At 41.6% G+C, this 19,881-nt stretch overlaps 1 protein-coding gene across 2 annotated transcripts; it reads left to right on the top strand.

Moving 5' to 3' along the window:
* Nucleotides 1-233: 233 nt before the first annotated feature.
* On the top strand, nt 234-17,124 carry znf513a (zinc finger protein 513a). Of its 2 annotated transcripts, none has more exons than XM_034698965.1 (5): nt 234-466; nt 3,087-3,196; nt 5,083-5,217; nt 12,205-12,990; nt 14,722-17,124. In XM_034698965.1, exons 2-5 carry the CDS (start codon nt 3,157-3,159, stop codon nt 15,708-15,710), a joined length of 1,950 nt encoding a protein of 649 aa, XP_034554856.1. In that variant the 5' UTR covers nt 234-466; nt 3,087-3,156; the 3' UTR covers nt 15,711-17,124. The 2 variants fall into 2 exon arrangements, with proteins under 2 accessions (XP_034554856.1, XP_034554855.1); XM_034698964.1 differs by having other exon boundaries at nt 259-466; nt 3,060-3,196.
* The last annotated feature ends 2,757 nt before the right edge of the window (nt 17,125-19,881 follow it).

The raw sequence follows: 19,881 nt of genomic DNA, 5'->3' as shown, positions 1-19,881 counted from the left end.
TTATATATCATTATATCTATATATTATTATACATATTTAAACAGTCTATGGTCTAGACACGCCCATGCTACCCCATCTTCGAAGCATTTCAACAAAACAAATAATAAATCATTTAACAACTACAGGCTGAATCCTGGTGTTTCTTAATAAACGTTTACGAATTCAATCATATTTTTTAAAACAAATAATAATTTTTTTTTATTTTTATTTATGCTCGAGGAATTTGAGCAGCGACTTTTACTTTGAAGGTCCCAGGCCGGAAGTGAGTTTGTTGTTGCTGCTGTCGGATCTCAGACGAATCAGAAAATCAATTAAGTTATGAAAAATACCATTAATTGCCTTTCTTTGTCACCGCAGCTCATGAAGAAATGGCGGATCTCCAGACTTTGTACCTCTGCTGTGTCTGATGGCTCATCCGGATCCAACAGGAACCTTTTACACCGAGAGGAATATTCACGTCTTTCAGGTGAGTTAGCTTGACGGCTGCTCGGCTAGTTTAGCTGAAGGCTGAGTGTTAACATGTTTTATAGAGGATTATATCTAATGGAGAGAACACTGACAGTCATTAACTACTACGTGCCTTTGACGACGCGTTATATAGAGCTACTTAGTATTAACACAGCGTACGTTTCCACTCCTTTCTGACATGTCTTATTGTCAACATTAAGCTAGCTGTGAGGACATGTTTCAGGTTAAAGAGCTAGCTCGCTTCATTGCTCTCTGTCGAGCTGCAGCAGCAGAGATAATGGGTTAGCCATGGAGCTAAACTAGCTTGGAGGCTACATAGTAAATGTCCATTATAGAAACCTTAGTCTCATATATAACCGCTAACTCAAACCTCTTAAACATGGTTTTAATATAACACATGAGAGAAACTGCTGACACTGCTCTGAGTTATTGGCTCGCTCCACTGGATCATAAGAGATGTGCTAATAATCATTCACACACTGCGGTAAGACTCTGAACACCAAATGAGACTAGCTGTGTGATGTTTAAGCTTTTATTATGAGCCCTATAATTAAATAAAACATAGCTAGTTTAATATGGTAGCTAGGATTTATGTTATTTATAATATTTATGTTTTTTCTAGAGGCTCAAGAAGAGGACAGACATTGGTTCAAGTTACCCACATGGCAATATTTACCTGTCTTCATACATTTCCCTAGTAAATGTTCTGACTTAAAGTGACATACTAAAGAATAAGGATTGATGGGACACTTAGTAGTTGCCTGCTTACGTCACGCGTTTTTTGACGTCTTGTGACGCTCGCTTGAGGAGGCGTCACACGTTATTAATAATAATAATAATAATAATAATAATAATAATAATAATAAAGAAAATGAATTAAATAATAAGGAAAATAGCAGAAAAACAACATAACAAAAAATAAAATTGATGGTAATAATGTTAATTTTTTTTTTTGCTTTAGTTACTGTGTCACACGTTGTTGATAATAATAAAAAGTAATATAATAATAATAATTCATACACTAAATACATAAATTAAATGATAAAAATTGCAAAATAAACAACAACAACAAATAAAATTAATAGTAATAATGTTAATATTTGTTTCAGCTTTATTTACTATGCAGCGTCTCTCTTGCAAAGTGCTTCTTAAAATTTGTGCAAACACACACAAGTAAAAACTTAATTATATTTTGAAACATGAGGGATAAAAAGGGGAGTGTATAAAAAAACTGAATATTCTATAGGGTTATTATGGTTTTTATGGTGATTATTATTGTTCTGACTATTGTAATGATAATAATAGCAACACTAATTATTGTTTTTAAGTTAATAATTTATTTTCTTATTATTATTTAAGGATTATTTTTGTTTTTATTTTCATTGGTATATGACAGTGGTTCCCAAACTTTACCATGCCGAGGCCCCCAAAAGAGCATTAGTTTCTGGCCAAAGACCCCCCTTTGCAAACCCACAGACAATGCTTCAGAATATGTAAAAAGAACCCCATCAACTTTCAGAATGTGTTTCCTTACTTTTATTCACTTTTCAATAATTATTACATTTGTTTAGCATAGTAAATTATTAACAAACGTGTTGTTATAAAAAATAAAAATAATTAGATTAAATTTTTTTCCCTTCCCTCCAATTTTCTTAGGGCTCCCTAGCGCCCCCTGGCGGCACCCACTTTGAAAACCAGTGGTATATGACACTGTTAATTACCAGTATTTAACACAAACGACAAAGTATGTCAAAAAGCTCTCATAAACAAAGTTCATAAAAAAGAAAAGAAAGCTACAGATTAATTTAGCATGCTTTTGTCCAAAGTGACTTGAAATGAAAGTAAGTACAACACAAGCAAGGATTTAGAGGGAAACAAGACTAGTAAGTGCTACAAACTTCTTCAAATCCAATTGGACATACAGTAGGTGCTGTTTGCAGTGCTACAGGCGCTGTGTTCTATTATCAACAGAGACCCAACATCAAGACAGGATAAGATCCAGTCCCATTTTACAGACAGGACTCAGTCTGATCTCATCTTAATCCACCATGAGCAGAGCACTTTGCAGCATTTAGCAAGTTACAGTAGCAAGGACAAACTTCCTTTAACAGGCAGAAACCTCCAGCAGGACCAGACTCATGTTAGACACACATCTGCTGAGACTGTGTTGAGAGAGGGATGGTATTGGTGAGACGGATGGTAGTAGTTGAAGAAGCTGGAGTCTGGCATGTTGACAGCAGCAGGAAGTCTATGGCAGCGACTCAGAGGAACCTACGAGACAAGGGAGCTCAGGGACTCCAGAAAGGTCTATGGTTAGTCACTTTAATGGGACAGGAAGACATGAAGTCATCTCTAGCTCTAAAGTACCAAATGAGGAACAGGATGCACATTTTTATTCTCTGATTTGATGGACTGACATTTTTTATGACAAAATCCACAAAGTCACTAAAACATGAGTCACAGGTAAAACACGCTCCTGCATGAATCATTGATTAGCCATCAGTTCACAGTTAGAGTAGCAGGAGTGTTCGTTAGTAAAGATGACTAACTGCTTAATCACTTATCTTTTTTATTTTGTCTTACATTTGTAGAAATACTAAAGATTATCTTCCAATCAGACGAGAATGAGCTGATGGTCGTGGAAGTCTGCAGGAAGACGCTCCAAAAAACAGAGAGGCTGACTGGAAGATGCCCAGAAAAAAACAACAGAATCCACAGCCAGTCAAGTGTAAGTACTCAAAGTTCCTTTTGTGTCAATAGCTGTGAGCCAAATCTGAGCTCTCACACTTTTATTTTAACTTTGACTCGACAGTCACTCTTCTTCTCTAAAAACAGCACTGTGTTATAGGGTCGGTTCTTTACAGCGTGTGTCCTGTTCCTCTTCTCACATCTGGACTCCAGGCGCTGCTGATCGAGTGCTTGCAATGTTACACATCGATCACAATGACCCTGGTTTCTGTGACGAGTGATGCTGTTCAATCACGTTCACTGGAACAAAATATTTGAGATGAGACTCTTTGTTTCTGTGCCAGTAAGACGGAGTAAGACATCCCTGTGTTTGCTTATGAGCCCTGCTACAGTCCAATCTGAACTCAGCAGCATCTCCAAGAAGAGCTATTCAAGCTAATGTCTTCAGAGATTGGCCGGTGTTTTGGTTTAAACAGCGACCCTGTTAACCTGATGCATCCCTCATAAACGTCTCTAAATTTATCTGATGAAGATATTTTGAAATCTTAATAAAAAACTAAATAAGTTTGCATTCCCAGGAACTCCCTCTGTGTTTCAACAGCTGTGTAAACTCCACAAACAATGACATGTTCAGCCAAAGGCCTCCAGTTTGCAGGGTCACTTTTAAAACCGTAACACCGGGAGAGATGCATTTACGGTGGGCTGAGAGAAGACTACTGTTACAAGCTGCTAAATCAAGAGAATCAAAGCTTCTTCTTTTGAAAAGTACACACCCATACAAAAAAGATAGAACAAATAAAAACAAATGAAAGAAAGAGAAATCAAGTGAATCACAACTGAAGAGGATTAGGGCCACTGAAAAAAATAAATAAAGGTCTAATTTTTAAAAAATATTTTTACTATCAGAAGAAAAAAATTGAATTCTGAGATTAAAGTCAGAATTTTTACTTTTTTCTCAAAATTCACACTTTTTTCTCAAATTCTGACTTTAATCTCAGAATAATAATAATAATTTTAAAAAATGTGACCTTAATTTTTTTTTTTCAGTGGCCCTAATCCTCTTCCATAAATCACAGATGTGTCTGATGTTATCGTGGACGGCGGGCAGAATAAAAACACTGCGGTTAATCTACCAATCAGACACGTTCAGCATTGCAGGCCCTGCCCCCTAAAAGTCCCGGGACCTTTGAAAAGTACAACCCCCCCAAGCAGACGCTTTTTAAGGGGGAGATTATCTACCCCTGGACTAAATTTAGACCCTGTTCCTCCGGTCGAAACACCCGTAGTTCAGGAGTAAAGTCCCTTGTTCTGGGTTAAAGTTCCTGATGTTAAAAAACGCCTTTCCTTTATATTGTCTTTTGTAGAAAATGAAACATCCCACTGTCTCCTTTAAATATCAGTCACTATGTCAAACACTGAAACGCCCAGCAGATGGCAGCATGGATGGATCTGCTGAGCGTGATGGCCTTGAATTGTCCCCACAGTCATTTTCTGAACACTGACAGCTGTGTGAAAGTTGTTTGGATGCCATCAAGCTTCAGAGACCAGGACTAAGAATTTCAGGCGTCATTAGCTGTAACTGCAGAAGAAGAGCCCCATCTGTCAACTGTTAGCACTTCACTGTTGTTTAGACGATGCAGTTTCTCTTCTTCAGGGCAGAAACTTTCCCTCCATGTTCACTTTTTAGTGCCACATTCAAACTGAAGTGAAAGTATTTAAAGCTCGTATCTCACCCACATGAAGAACAGGTGAGTCACTGATGACCTGGCTAATTGAGGGTGAAACAGCATTCTCAGGACGATCAACTTAGTTAGTAAAAGATTTAAATGCCTGTGTTTCTCGTGTGAGCTGCGAGGTTTTAAACTGATCCATCCGTGCTGTGATATCTGTTTAATGTGTGTTGTTGGTTTCCCTCTCTCTCTGCAGTGGATTCTGAAGATGGTGTAGTCTTTGAAGCTCCAGAAAACCTCACATTAGACACAGACTTCTTTCTCGGACAAGACCTGGAGTTTGATGACCCTGATCATGAGAGCAAGATTCTAGGTCTGGAAAAGTTTTCAGGTATGTTTTCCACTTTTCTGAATTTATACTGACGTTTTCAAAGTTAGAATCATTCACATCTCAGTCCTGGGTGATTTGGGAACATCGCTGATTACATTATTCATGTTGCTCTGACAGTGAAGCCAGTCAGAAATAATAGCAGCTGCAAATACATTTTGATATTTTAATGTATTATTATTTAAAATAAAATGCAAATATGCACTGAGCTTAATTTAGCTCAATGAGCCCTTAGAATCATTAAATGATAATAATAAACTGTGAAGTAAACTCAAAGCAAAACAGTATATATAATGTATTTTATGAATTTATGTGCTTTGGCAATAACATCTCTTTGTTCATGCCAATAAAGCAAAAAAAAGCAAAAGCAAAAAAACTGTGAGACCAGAGCTTGTGGTACTGAGCAGCAGGATGTGGCAGAGTGGGTCACTTCCTCCGCACATGTATGCAGTAGCTCACACTCAGAGTGGTTTGGTGATATTTTAATTCTAGTTGGCACATCATCTCCATCCCTCTCTCAACTCAGTCTCAGCAGATGTGTGTCTAACATGAGTCTGGTCCTGCTGGAGGTTTCTGCCTGTTAAAGGAAGTTTGTCCTTGCCACTGTAACTTGCTAAATGCTGCAAAGTGCTCTGCTCATGGTGGATTAAGATGAGATCAGACTGAGTCCTGTCTGTAAGATGGGACTGGATCTTATCCTGTCTTGATGTTGGGTCTTTGTAAATAATAGAACATAGAGTACGGTCTAGACCTGCTCTGTTTGGAAAGAGTCTTGAGTAGGGATGTCAATTTCAAGTATTTTCCCTGATCGATCTTTGAAAATGTTTACGATCCATTGTTGATTCATCTTTAAAAAAAAAAGGAAAAAGTTTTCCATGTCAAAAACAATGCCAAATGCATTTCAGTCAGACAACTCACTTTTAAATTGTTTATTGTAGCAGCAATACATATTCAAGTTTGGCGCCCAGGCTCCGGCCTCATCACTCCCTGCAGATAAGTTTACATGCAGACAGCACAACATACTGAACACCCCCTGGAGCCTGCAGGTGGATGCTGGGGTGGCGGTGGGGATGAAAGAAAATTCAGGGAGATTTTCCCAGTTTAAATAGACCGCCAATTTGAGAGGCAGAGGGCAGGATTGGATGATGGTTATGAGAGTGGGACATGTGACATGTGTATAGCATTGCAGCTCGAGTTGTCTGCCTGAACTAGCTCGCAGGCGTCGCTCCAGGCATCGAATTTTCCTTCATGACACAATGCATGTACATAACTGACAGTATTGAAAAGGTACGGATCGTGTTGAGGCGTTCAAAACGTTAAACATGCTGAATAGCAACATGTGGAGCAGGCTCATAATCTCCGCGGACATACAGTCATAAAAGTGAAAGCTCAGACTTCAACATGTGGATTTACTCAGCCGCAGCCCCCAGCTGAGAGTCTCACCTGATTCACATGGAAACATGCTTTAAAGGTACAAAAAAACCTCCCTGATAGCTGAATGAAATATGAGACCACATGATGTTTCTTCCACTTGATAGAAAATCAAAACACAAAAATGTGTTCAAGTAAGTTCTTAACAATCAATTAATCAATAATCAATTTATTGTTGACATCCCTAGTCTTGAGATAACGTTTGTTTTGATTTGGCGCTTTATAAATAAATATAGATTTTTTTTTTTAAAGTTATATTTTTGGGTATTTTTGCCTTTTAATTCTTATTCCCTGGCTTTCGACTCAGCATGAGACCCTGCTCTTGTTTCAGTGCCTTTTTATTTTTATTTTTATTTTTATTTTTTAACTTTATTTTATCTTATTGTTCTTATTGATTTTATGATTTTATTGTTTGTTTTTATCCATTATGTTTCTGTACAGCACTTTGTGTCCGACTGCTGTTGTTCTTAAAGTGCTTTATAAATAAAGTTGAGTTGAGTTTAATGTATTGGACAGCGAGAGAGACAGGAAATGTGGGGAGCAGAGACATGGGGGTAGGACATGCAGCAAATGGTTGAGCCTGCAACCTCTGCGATGACGACTATGGCCTCTGTGTGTGGGGTGTGCGCTTAGACCGCTAGGCCAACGGCGCCCCATAATTAAAGATAGATTGATTGATTGACATGTTACTTTTGACTAGTCAACTGAGCTGTCGGGGAGTTTCTTTGAAGTGAAATGTGCAAGTGTTATTATTTGCTATCACAGCGGCAGCGGGAAGCAGGAAGATGCTGCGGCAGCTTAGCTACGGTGTGCTGAAAGGGACAAAAGAGATAAGATAAGATATACTTTATTTGTCCCCCATTGGGGGAAATTTCTTTTGTTACAGCAGCTTACAACATGGGACAGGGGAATACAACAATATACTAACATAGTTAAAAAATATTATAACAGTAATAATAGCAATGAAAAGGGTAAAATAAAATAAAATAGAATAAAATAAAATAAAAATAAAATAAAATATGGCAGCTATTACAGATATATACACACTATGTACACTTATATCTGATAATAGATAAGGTAAGTTATTGCACAACAAAAATGCATCAGGTTATTTAAAAACAAACATACACAGTATGAAGAACAGTGTGATTTTGATGGATACAGTAGTTATTTGTGAATGTGCCAAGTAACATAGTAACTAGTGGAATAAAAGATGAGAACAGCTGATTAACGGGACACAGCAGTCCTGGTGTTAAACAGTCTGATTGCAGATGGGATGAAGGACCTGCGGTAGCGCTCCGTCCTGCAGGGTGGGAGTCTCAGTCTGCTGCTGAAGGAGCTGCTCAGGGACCCCACAGTCTCATGCAGGGGGTGAGAGGGATTGTCCATGATGGATGTCAGCTTGGCTAACATCCTCCTCTCACCCACCTCCTCTATGGAGTCCAGAGGACAGCCCAGGACAGAACTGGCCCTCCTGACCAGTCTGTTAAGTCTCTTCCTGTCTGTGCTCCCTGCTCCCCAGCAGACCACTGCATAGAAGAAAGCAGACGCTACCACAGTGTCATAAAATGTCCGTAACAGAGTCCTTCACACTCCGAAGGACCTCAGTCTTCTCAGCAGGTGCAGACGACTTTGGCCCTTCTTGTACAGGACGTTGGTGTTGTGTGACCAGTCCAGTTTATTGTTGAGGTGAACACCCAGGTTTTTGTAGGTCTCCAACCTCTCGATGTCCAACCCCTGGATGTTCACCGTAGCACATGATTAAAAATAATCAATCAATCCATCAATCTTTATTTGTATAGCGCCAAATCACAACAAACGTTATCTCAAGACGCTTTTACAAACATAGGAGGTCTAGACCACTCTATGTTAAATTATGAACAGAGACCCAACTTCAAGACAGGGTAAGACTCAGTCTGACCCCACCTTAATCCATCATGAGCATTGCACATCGCAGTATTTAGCTAGTTACAGTGGCGAGGAAAAACTTCCTTTTAACAGGCAGAAACCTCAGGCAGAACCAGACTCATGTTAGACAGCCATCTATCATATCTATCTATCATAGAATACCAGGTTACTATCAGCCGTGATGCAAACTAACCACTGGAGCAAAAAGAGAGTGAATATGTAGCTCAAACAATGTGCTTTCTTGTCTCTTAGAATACCTTTTCTGTTGTAAAATTAGTTGAAGTCAGGGACATGAGGCCTCAGCTGCTCATAAAAAAACATCTACATGAATAGAAAATAACAATGTGAACATCTATAGCAGAAAGGGCCTTTTTATTTTAACATTTCCTATGTCGGGCCGGTCTATCATCAGAGTTTTCCCCCTCTAGTCTCAGTGTGTTTGTGTATTTTGATGTGCTGCAGATGTGTCTGTTGATTAAACAGTGAAGGGAATCAGAGGAGCACACAGCCAGGTCATTATTACACACTTGAATGTTCTCCACAGTTTGAGCTCCAATCATTCAGAGACAGGGCGACGGCATCTCTCCGCTCTGAATCAGCCATCGTCTCTGACCTCCTGTAGATAAAACACGGCCTGATCATGTGATGTAGATTACTGAGATGGTTTGAATGTGGCTGTGATGCTTTCATTTGTACCACGAAGAGGACTCAGAGGTTTGTTTCACAGAGATGAAGAGTGCTCACCTCCTCCTTCCCTCCCTCCCTCTGTGCGACAGTAAGAGAAATGGAACTAGCAGCTCAAATTTCCCAGCATGCCTCTTTGTCAGACAGAGTGATCTGAAAATGGAAAAGTAGAGAAAGGAGCTGAGACGCCATTATTATATAATGGTCATAAAAATAGGACTATTACCATCAAGGACACCATTATAGGAGGGCACGTATTCATCATCATCATCATCATCATCATCATCATCATCAGCCTCTGCTCCCACCACCATTACCGTTTCCCCCTCATCATCATCATCATCATCATCATCATCATCATCATCATCATCATCATCGTCGTCCCTCATCATCATTATCATCATCATCAGCTGCAGCCTCACCATTATAGTCATCATCATCATCATTAGGCTGGTAATCATCCACGAGGGGGTTTCCAGGGGGGCAGATATAAGGCCAGCACCGAACCCTCGCCTTCCTCACATCCTGCCTCTGCTGCCGTGGAGGAAGGTGCTCCTCTTTCTGCTCGCTCAGTGTGTGTAGTTCAGACCGGAGTCCAGCTACGCGGCGTTTGAAGTCTCTGAGCTTTTTCTTCTTCTTCTTCTCCTTTGGGGGAAAAGAGACGTTTTTCTTTCTTTTGTGTGAAAAACCTTCAGATGGGAAAGCAGCAGATACAGCTCAGGTGACCTTGCTGGTAGCTCTGTGAGTATCAAATGCTTCTCTCTGAATTCTCACTTTCTTTAAGCTTTGAGGAGAGACAGTCTGAGCTTAACTTACTTTAATCTGGAGGTTTTTTTCTATTGATGAAGAGGGCTTTGATTCATTCAGTAAGATATGTAAAGGGGACACTATGTGGGTTAGATTTCTGCCTTCAGGTGTAAAAACAGTCGATGGTAACAGAGTTAAACTGAAGTCTGGAGTTTCTAAGTGGAGGATATTTTCCTCATGTCATCAGCTCTGCTCATTTCAGCATTCTCTCTTCAAACTTTCTCTATACGAGCCTGGTCTGAATCAAGTGTTTCCTCATCGGTGGAGTACGTTTGTTTTTTGTGAATACATCCACAAAGTGTGGTCTAAAACCTGCTGTAGATGTTAAAGGTCTTGAAAACCGTCCTTTTGATGCACTACAGAGGTAACTCAACAACATGTGTTGTTGGTTGATGTCCTCAGAGCAAGCCTTTTGTTTCATGTCACTTATAAATTGGGGTGTAAGTCTTAATTGCTATAATTGTAGGTCTATTGATGTACTTGTTTCAACAAAGAAAGATGTGGTGGCTGTGAAATGTTGTAGATCTAACAAGTAGCAGGAGAGAAACACGAGGCTGTGTCCGACATTACTCGTTATAACGTGCAGTGGTTACATACCTTGTTTCCTTGGAGCTCCCCTGACTTGTATCTAAGAAACTGGGAGCTGAGGGTTTCTATCTCCCTCTCTCATGAGGACCCTCACAGAAAGACAGGCGATGCATTGCTGCCAAAAATAAAAACACACTTTCTGCTCTCTCTCTCTAAATGTGTGTATGCATGTGTGTGCAGATGTGTGTTTGTATGTGTCTATATGTATTGTAATTTATTTATTTTATTACTCCTCTTCATTTATTTTGTCATTTAAAATTGTCTTTCAACTACAATTGTATTCACAAGTTTTCTGTTAATTTATTGATCTGTTCATTTTATTTTTAATATTATCAATTTTATTTCATTTCACATGTCTGAGCCCCTGTTTGATTGTTTTAGTTTAGTCTTATTGACACATTTAAAAAGTTACAAATAAAATATTAAAATGTTTTTTTATATATATATTTAATTAGAATCGTTCTCTAAATCTATAAATGTCTCTTTTCTGGTGTAAGCTATTCCTCTTGTAATATTCAACAAGATTAGACCTACACACGTGCATGTTTGTACCAAAACAATGGTGGAAAAATATGATTTTTTTTTTACACAGTTGTATCTGCACAAAATGTTTTGAACTGTCCAGGAAGTGTGTTATTGTTTGGAGTCCAAGGGAGAGGTTCCGGTGGCTGGTGGTGAGGCTTTCAGCAGTGTGACTGCCCCCTGGTGGCTGGCTGCAGTATAGGTAAAAAAGTCCATCTCCCCCATTCATTTGAATGTGGGAGCAGTCAAACTTGTGGGAACATAGTGTTATCTTGCGCGCACAAGTTTTTAACTTTTGGAAACAAACTAACATTCTTGTGATCACAATGTAAATATCTATATTCTCCCTATAAATAATTATATCTTGCGCATAGTGGTGTTATTTTGTAGGAACAAGTTTTGATCTTGTGCGTACAAGATCATTTTGTATGCACAAGGTAACATTTTTCACATTTTGGAACTTGAGGGACTTTGTATAATTGTGGTTTTGGTTATGTAATTTCGACAACCTCAGAGCAGACAAAAGCCTCACTGCCCCCTTTGGGATCCCTGGCGTCCCACCTTTGGGACCCCTGGCGTCCCCTCTTTGGGACCCAGACCTCAGGTTGGGAACCAAAGATATTTTAAACATATATAGAGAGCAAAATTAGATTTTAACCCTTTAAAGTAGACTCAAAGCATCATACAAGTGATGCTGAGAGAAGCAGAGCCACACCTCAACCGTGTCTCCTCTGACATTCTTCTACATTCAGACCCTCTCCTCTTCTTTCATTCACATTCCACACCCCTCCCTCCCTCCTTCCCTCTCTCCCTCTCTCTCTCTCTGTGCTCTCTAGTGTTTTCTTTCCTCCGATTCATATGGCCTAAGGAGTTTCATTGTGCCTTGGAGCTACGGTGGATCCCCTGATAAGCTTCCCAATCTTTCATATTTACTCTTTATTCATCAGCTGCAGTGAAGGAGTGAATGTTTTAGGTCCTGGAGTGTGTTTTTGTAGATTCTGGTGTGCATTGTTTAGACTCATGGTTTCCCTCTCTTTGTCTCGTGTGCAGAAGTAGCAGCTGAGATCGGCTTCTCCGTGTACCCTCTGGCTGATGAGGAGAGCCCTGCGTACAGCCAGCTCAGCATGGAGAGTGAAACAGAAAACTCACACGGCGCCACTGACAACGGGAGGGATGAGGAGGGCGGAGCGTCCCAGTCGGAGCCCAGTTTCCCTCCCTACCTGTCCTGCAGGGGCTGCGGTCAGCTCCGCGATGAACCTTTAGGACCGGGCATAGACCTGGTGGGTCCGTTTTGCCTCAGGTGCTGCAAAGCCTCAAGGGAAGCCAAAAGCACGGACTTCTGCTCTCCCTTTGGAAGCATGAGCGGGATTCGCTCAGGTTTGCAGATGGACGACGACGATGATGACGACGACGACGACATGGGGGACGGGATGATGGACAAAGACATGACGGCTGAGGACAAATTCCCCAAACTGCACTCGTGTCACCTCTGCGGCTTCTCCTCCCGCTACGCCAACCACGTGAAGCGTCACATGAAGACGCACAACGGGGAGAAGCCCTACAACTGCCCGCTGTGCACTTACGCCTCGGCTCAGCTGGTGAACCTGCAGAGACACCTGCGCATTCACACCGGGGAGAAACCGTACAAATGTGACAGCTGCACTTTTGCCTGCAGTTCCCTCGGCAACCTGAAGAGGCACCAGCGCATGCACGTGCCCTCTTTGGGGGGCGGACACGACGTGCTGCCACAGAGACCCATCATTGGACAGAACGTCCTCAAGAGGCAACTGCCCGGGCAGAGAGCCAATGAGGAAGTCTCTTCTGCTTCAGCCAAGGGTATTTATCATTTCCTCATCATCACTCAGATTAACTTCGTGAAGAGTCATGGGATGATGCTTCTAGAGCTGCTGTTTGAAACTGTCATACTGAAGGTCGAGCTGAATATCATTATGGCTGTGACTATCTTCAACATCCGTCCTGTGGCCTTGTGCCTGTGACGTAATCACAGCCATGCTGATATTTACAAGAACAGCACGACCTCGAGTGTGATATTGCTTTTATATCAATCAATCAATCTTTATTTGTATAGCTCCAAATCACAACAAACGTTATCTCAAGACGCTTTTACAAACATAGGAGGTCTAGACCACTCTATGTCAAATTATAAACCGAGACCCAACTTCAAGACAGGGTAAGACTCAGTCTGACCCCACCTTAATCCATCATGAGCATTGCACCTCTCAGTATTTAGCTAGTTACAGTGGTGAGGAAAAACTTCCTTTTAACAGGCAGAAACCTCAGGCAGAACCAGACTCATGTTAGACAGCCATCCATCATGCCTCGACCCAGTTGGGTCTTGAAAGAGGGATAGAGGGGAGTAAGAGAGAGAGGTGATAGTGATGAGACGAGTAGTAGAAGCTGTTGCCGCTGGAGTCCAGCATGTCCGCATCAGGAGGACGTCTACAGCAGCTCAGAGGGACCTACGAGACAAGGGAGTTCAGGGACTCTAGAAAGGTCTATGGTTAGTAACTTTAATGGGACAGGCAGAGTTAAAGTAAGTGATGGGGGGTTGGTGGGAGTGTCAGTGCGCCAGTTCACCAAGCAGCACAACAAAAGCTGGTTCAAGCCTGATCCAGCTCTAACTGTAAGCTTTATCAAAAATACAACAGTTGCAGTAAAAAATAGATCCCTTTATTTTTCTTCATCTAGTCTTTCATTATTCTCTCCAAACACACCTTGCTCTACGTCTCGACCTTCACTCGACTGTTGTCAAGCAATATAAACATGTTTTGTGCTCTTGCTACTTTGAGTGTTTCATCACAGCAGCTCTTACGTTTAGTTATCTGTCTCCATCTATCATGTCTCCAAAGAAGCTGTCTTGCTGCATGTGTGAAGCTAAGATAGAAGCTAAATTAATCTAAAACAGCTTCATTCTTAACACCATAAGTGACTGGTGCACAAAATAAAAGTCCTGTGCTGTTTAGGGTTGCAAAATTCAAAGTTGGAAACTTTCCATGGGAATTAATGGGAATAAACCAGGAATTTACTAAATTGAAGTTTGGCTCTTAATAGGTAATTTAAATAGAGTTGGGGAAAATATATTTCAGTATAATCCTGACTAAAACAACCAGATTTCATGCAAGCACAGTTGAATATCTCTGCTATTCCTCAATCACATGCACATAGCACACTGCTTACTGCAGGGCCATTGAGACCCCGCCCCCTACATGCACTGTGCATTCCTCCATCACATGAAGCACAGATGATTTCAATTTTGGATGGATGTCTGCTTATAACAAAACAAATATTTATGCTTGGATATGATACCTTTCCATTAAATTACCCTCATGTCCCATTAATTCCCATGGAAAGTTTCCAATTTGGAATGTCTCCAAAATTCCCCAGCTTAACTTCCAATGGAAATTTACTGGAAACTTCCCACCCCTTTGCAACCTTCGTGCTGTTTTATTTGATATCTTCACTCATGAATAGCTTCTCATCCAATCAGATTACTCTCTCTGTGTTCTATAAATATGATATTAATCTCTCTCCTCTCTTTCTGTAAAGTTTCAGAAGTTGTGAGGCCGACTTCAAACCTGAGTTTGGGCGCACAGAACAACAACTACATGCCGACCTTTGACGGCTTAAAGGGGGCGTCACCTCCACCCATACCCGCCTCCAACCCAGCTCCTGGACACCAACCTCCACCTCTGCTGGAGAACACAGTCAGTGGCGGCGGCGGCAGGACAAACAGAGGGGGCGTGACAGACAGTGCCCCCCTCCCCCCGTCACTTTTCCCTTACACCTGCCGGCTGTGCGGCATCGTCCTGGAGGACGAGGACGGCACCTCGGCGCAGATTTGCGCCAAATGCACCCTCGAAATGCTGACTAAAGACTCGTCCTCGTCTCCTAACAGTCCCGGAGAGCGCAGCGACAAGGTGTACACCTGCGCCGCCTGCCCCTTCCTCACACACTACCCCAACCACCTGGCACGCCACATGAAAACTCACAGCGGCGAGAAACCGTACAAGTGCCCACAGTGCGACTACGCCTCAGCGCACTTCGACAACCTCAAGCGGCACCACAGAGTGCACACGGGCGAGAAACCCTACAAGTGCCATTTGTGCGATTACGCCTGCGGGAACTTGGCCAACTTGAAGCGCCACCAGCGCGTGCATTCAGGCCTGAAGCCGTTCCAGTGCGCCGTCTGCAGCTACAGCTGCAACCAGAGCATGAACCTGAAGCGGCACATGCTGCGGCACACGGGGGAGAAGCCGTACAAGTGCCAGGAGTGCGGCTACACCACGGGCCACTGGGACAACTACAAGAGGCACCAGAAGAAGCACGGCCTGGCCACGGACGGCTGGGTCAAAGTGCCGAGCGCCGGCATGGATGGAGAACAGGAAGGGAGGAAAGGGATGATAGGAGGAGGAGGAGGAGGAGGAGGAGGTGGAGGTGGTCAGACTCAGAGGAAAGAAACAGGCGTGGATATGCAGTACATGTCCAGGGAGGGAGGACAGACGATCCACTCGTGCTACAAACTTGAGATTGTTTGAATGAAACTCAGCAAAACTAAGCTACCAGCAACTCCTTTTGATTTCTTTTCTCACAGAGCCTTTATCTTGTTTTAGCGTGTGTCCGTCTGTAAGTGTTCGTCACATGTCTTCAGAGGCTGCTAATTTTTCATTTGTAGATCTCGCACAATATGAAAACTGTTGTTTTGAATATTTTCATCCTGTTTTCTTTTCTTTTATGAATCAGAAAGGTGGATGAGTTTGTGTCTGTGTAAAGAAAAAGGGATTATACCGACTGTGCAAGTCTTCAGACTGTCTCAGTGTGTGTGTGTATTTCAAACTAACCCACTCATGTTTCCACTCAGATCTGAACACTACCAAATACTCCTCAACACATGGAACCTGCACAGTCTGCCTGAACTGTCGAGCTGCACTGCGCAGTCTATAGAAAGTTGTTTCTCAGTAATCAGCTTTGAAAAATGTCAGTCTTCTATTTTTTTTGTGCCAAAAGAAACCCTCCCTTCCTCACTGCTACATTTCCACGCTCACCCTTTGTTTGCTTTGAGGTTAATTTAAAGGAACTACACAGTGCAGCTCGACCTAAACATGGTTCCTCCTGTGCCCTGAGAATGTCCTCTGATTGTGGCCCTCCAATGAACTACAAGCAGTGCTCTTAAACAGCACTGGAACTATCTTACACTCGTCTCTTCTTCATCTGTTTGTGTCGACCTTCTAAATAACCCCCCCTGTCTTCAGTTGTCTTTTAACCCCTCAGGAGTAGAAAAAAAAAGTGATTCGGCACGAAGATAATTTCTAGTTATTCGAGCTCTAAGATTGCATGCAGAAGCATCTTGAAAAGATCGACTTTGTTCTATGTTTGAAGAAAAAGCACAAATATAAAAACCTGCAGGTTGCATTTGGACGGCGGCAGAAAAACTAAAGGGAATAAAAACATGTTGCTCTAATGATTGAACATAATCTTCTTACATATCATTACACTTCAAATCCAGAGATCATGAATCTGCTCATTTGATTACTGTTTACTGTGAAATTAGCCCTTACTCGTGTTTTTTTACTTGAAAGTATAAGATGACACCATTAGTCAGCATGTGTGTGTAATAGTTTTATTTTTTTTAAATGTGACTGTAACACACTGCTAGAAGTGCATACTTAAATATATGTAATTGTTTTTTTATTATTTTGAATGTGTGATGTGTCATTTTAGTTGCCATGGGAAAAATAGGGACTGTGATTTGAGTTGACCCTCTTGAATTACGACTATATGCAAGTGAGATTTTTTCAGGTTGCCAACTTTCCATGACGAGATGGAGAACCTATTGTTTAATACCGACACCCCCCCCCTAAGTGTCCATGTTATGTCTTTATGCAGTGTCTCATAAATGCCTTAAGTGAGGATTTTGAAATAAACACGTGGAGTTCATGTCATTGAATGTCACAGCAGACTGGAGCGCCAGTTTTTTTTCACAAGTTTCACAGTGTACACATTCATCACAGGCTGTTTTTGAAACCGCCCACTATACTAGCAGTACACACGGATTTGGTCCAAAATTCAGTGTGCAGTAAGTGAACAAGACCAAAATCTGCAGTATTCCAAAGCTCTCAGGAAAATTTCACAGTATGCATCGGACCAGTCTGCCTAGAGTACTGTTTCCCACAATGCACAGCATTAGTTCTGCTTATGCTTTTTTCTTCTTATTTTGACGGGGGAACTCAGTTCGGTGCTGTGAGAATTATTAAATGCCATATAAACCACTTCTTAACTTTTTAAATCATAAGTGATGCTAAAGAAGCAGTTTATCTATCAGCTAGGCCGTTGTTTACTTCCGCTTTCCGAACCGGAAATCCAGTGCCGCCCGGCTCAGCATCCTGCAGAACAGATCTAACAGAACAGTCATACTACATACTAAATCCAAACACAAGCCGTTTCAAAAACCGCCAGTGACATCTACCAGACAAGACATTTTAAAGAGACCTACAGTGTTTACTTTCACTCTGACGACACCATGAGTTTGACATTTGTGGTCCTGAAATACTTTGAAGCTTCTACTTTGCACCCACTCTGGATAAAGCCCTACTTTTACATCTCTGCCGATTTTGACCTATACATGTGAATCTCATCCTGCTGTCTTTAAAGCTGGGGTTGGTAATCAACCAACCAACAAAGCAACAATGAATGTTTGAATGAATGAAGAACTTCTCCTCTTGTCTCTCCTCTCTCCAGCTCGCACACTCTACACCTCTCCTGATGCCTTCACTGACCGTCAACACTGTAGGAATTAAGAACATCTACACTGAACACGTTTAACAAACAGTAGAGCTGTTACAGTATTATATATGTGTTATAACTTTTCTCCTGATGTCGTGTCACCGGTACAACTGGATAATGCTAGCATGATAGTTGTGAGTACTAACAGCAGCCATGTTTGTTTGTGTTTTTAACTTTCACTATGAGAATGTTTTGGTGAGGACCGGTTTTGAATCAGTCACGATCATATGGTCGAGAATCAACGGCGCTTGTGCATGTGAGCAGAGGGGGCATCGTTTTGGAGGAGCTCTGAGGGAGGAGGGGAGGGGTTAGACGGAGTCATGAGGAAATGCTACATTCAAATTCATGCTAGTTTTCCGAGACTACCAACCCTAGCTTTAAAGAGGGAGAACTGGTTCTCAAACATTTTTACCTGGTAAAATAAAGGTCTAATTAAAAAAATCAATATTTTACAAACAAGCATCAAGTTAAAATGTTAGATGTCAACACCAAACATGTGCAAAGTTTCTAATAGTGAGGTGAATGTGTGTTGGAGTAATCACAGGATGAGATTTCAGGCTCGTTCAAACTGTGACATCACAGATTGTTGGTTCTCTTTAAAAGAGCACAAAGAACAGACCATTCAGCAATGTCCTGGTGGGAATTTCCTCGTCCCTTTTCCAAACTTTCGGCTGTATTTTGTCATTATTTTCTGGCATTTTTTCCTGTAATGATCGGACCCCTGAAGAGAGACTCTCCCGAGGAGAGAGGGGGAGGATATGCAGCAAAAGCGTCACGGCCAGGGGTCGAACCAGCATCTGTTGCAACAAGGACAGTAGCCTCTGCACATGGGGGCACGCTCCTAAACTGCATGGCCAACAGTGCTTCTATGTTTTGTGATTTAACTCAGTGACGATGACTTTGTGGAGTGACAAACAGTAGAGGAGGCTTCCAGAGCAGGCCAATCAGAAGAGAGTGGGACGGTGGCTTAAAATGAAGCGGTTCAAACAGAAGTTATAATGAGGGTTTTCAAAGATACCAGACTGAGATAGAGGTTTTTTTGAGCTGTGAATCATGTGATGTTTCTACAGAGGTATCAGAGGGACAATATAAAGTCAGAAAGTGAGAATAATAAACAGTCAGAAATATCAAACCCTCCATGAATAAGCGGCAACTTCAAGTCTTAAAATATGAAGCCCATGCGGAAGTGCTAAAAACTGCAGTTCATCGAGCGTCCACTTGAGGCTGGCTGCCGAAACAACGGAAAACCACATACACACCCATTCAAAGAAGACGATCTTTACAACAGAAATAAACATGTTTACAGCCTGGTTCAAAAAACAGTTTAGATCTGAGTAGCTAATTTCTCTCTTGGCACACACTGTACGGGTGAATTTTTGTATAACTTGTATTTTCAAAGATATTAAACTTGCCAGTTATGCCCAAATAAGGGCGTGGCTGACTTGATTGACAGGCAGGCTCCCTCTAGCTGTCTCTTTACCTCACACTAGCTCGGACGAAGTTTCGTTGTGTTCAGCATTTCCAATATGGCACCACCGATGATTGGCTTCAAAGCAGCGCTTCAGGAACAGATGAGTGACGTCATGGATTCTACGTCCTGTTTTTATACTGTCTATGCCCATGAATGTTAGCTGTAGACGATGTGGTGAAGGACTGCTACTCTTACCTGGCAGCAGCATTCACTAGCATTAAAAATAACTATATAGAAGTAATCAGTCTAAACAGTGAAGATCTCTTTTGCCTTTTGAAGTCATGCAGAGGAAACAGTATTGATTTCAGTCAGCTTCATAAGCAGATAAAAACTCCCTACAGGAGCTTTAATCAAACACCAAGCTCAATCTGAAGGTGTTAACACACTGCAGAAGAAATGCAAACACAGAGGAAGGTTGAACGCCTCACGCTGAAAACAGGACATGGACCACAGGA

The sequence above is a fragment of the Notolabrus celidotus genome, chromosome 13, assembly GCF_009762535.1.
Source record: "Notolabrus celidotus isolate fNotCel1 chromosome 13, fNotCel1.pri, whole genome shotgun sequence".
In the NCBI taxonomy this organism is placed as follows: domain Eukaryota; kingdom Metazoa; phylum Chordata; class Actinopteri; order Labriformes; family Labridae; genus Notolabrus; species Notolabrus celidotus.
The sequence above is the reverse complement of the archived record's forward strand: the minus strand, read 5'-3'. Positions and strand labels throughout refer to the sequence as shown.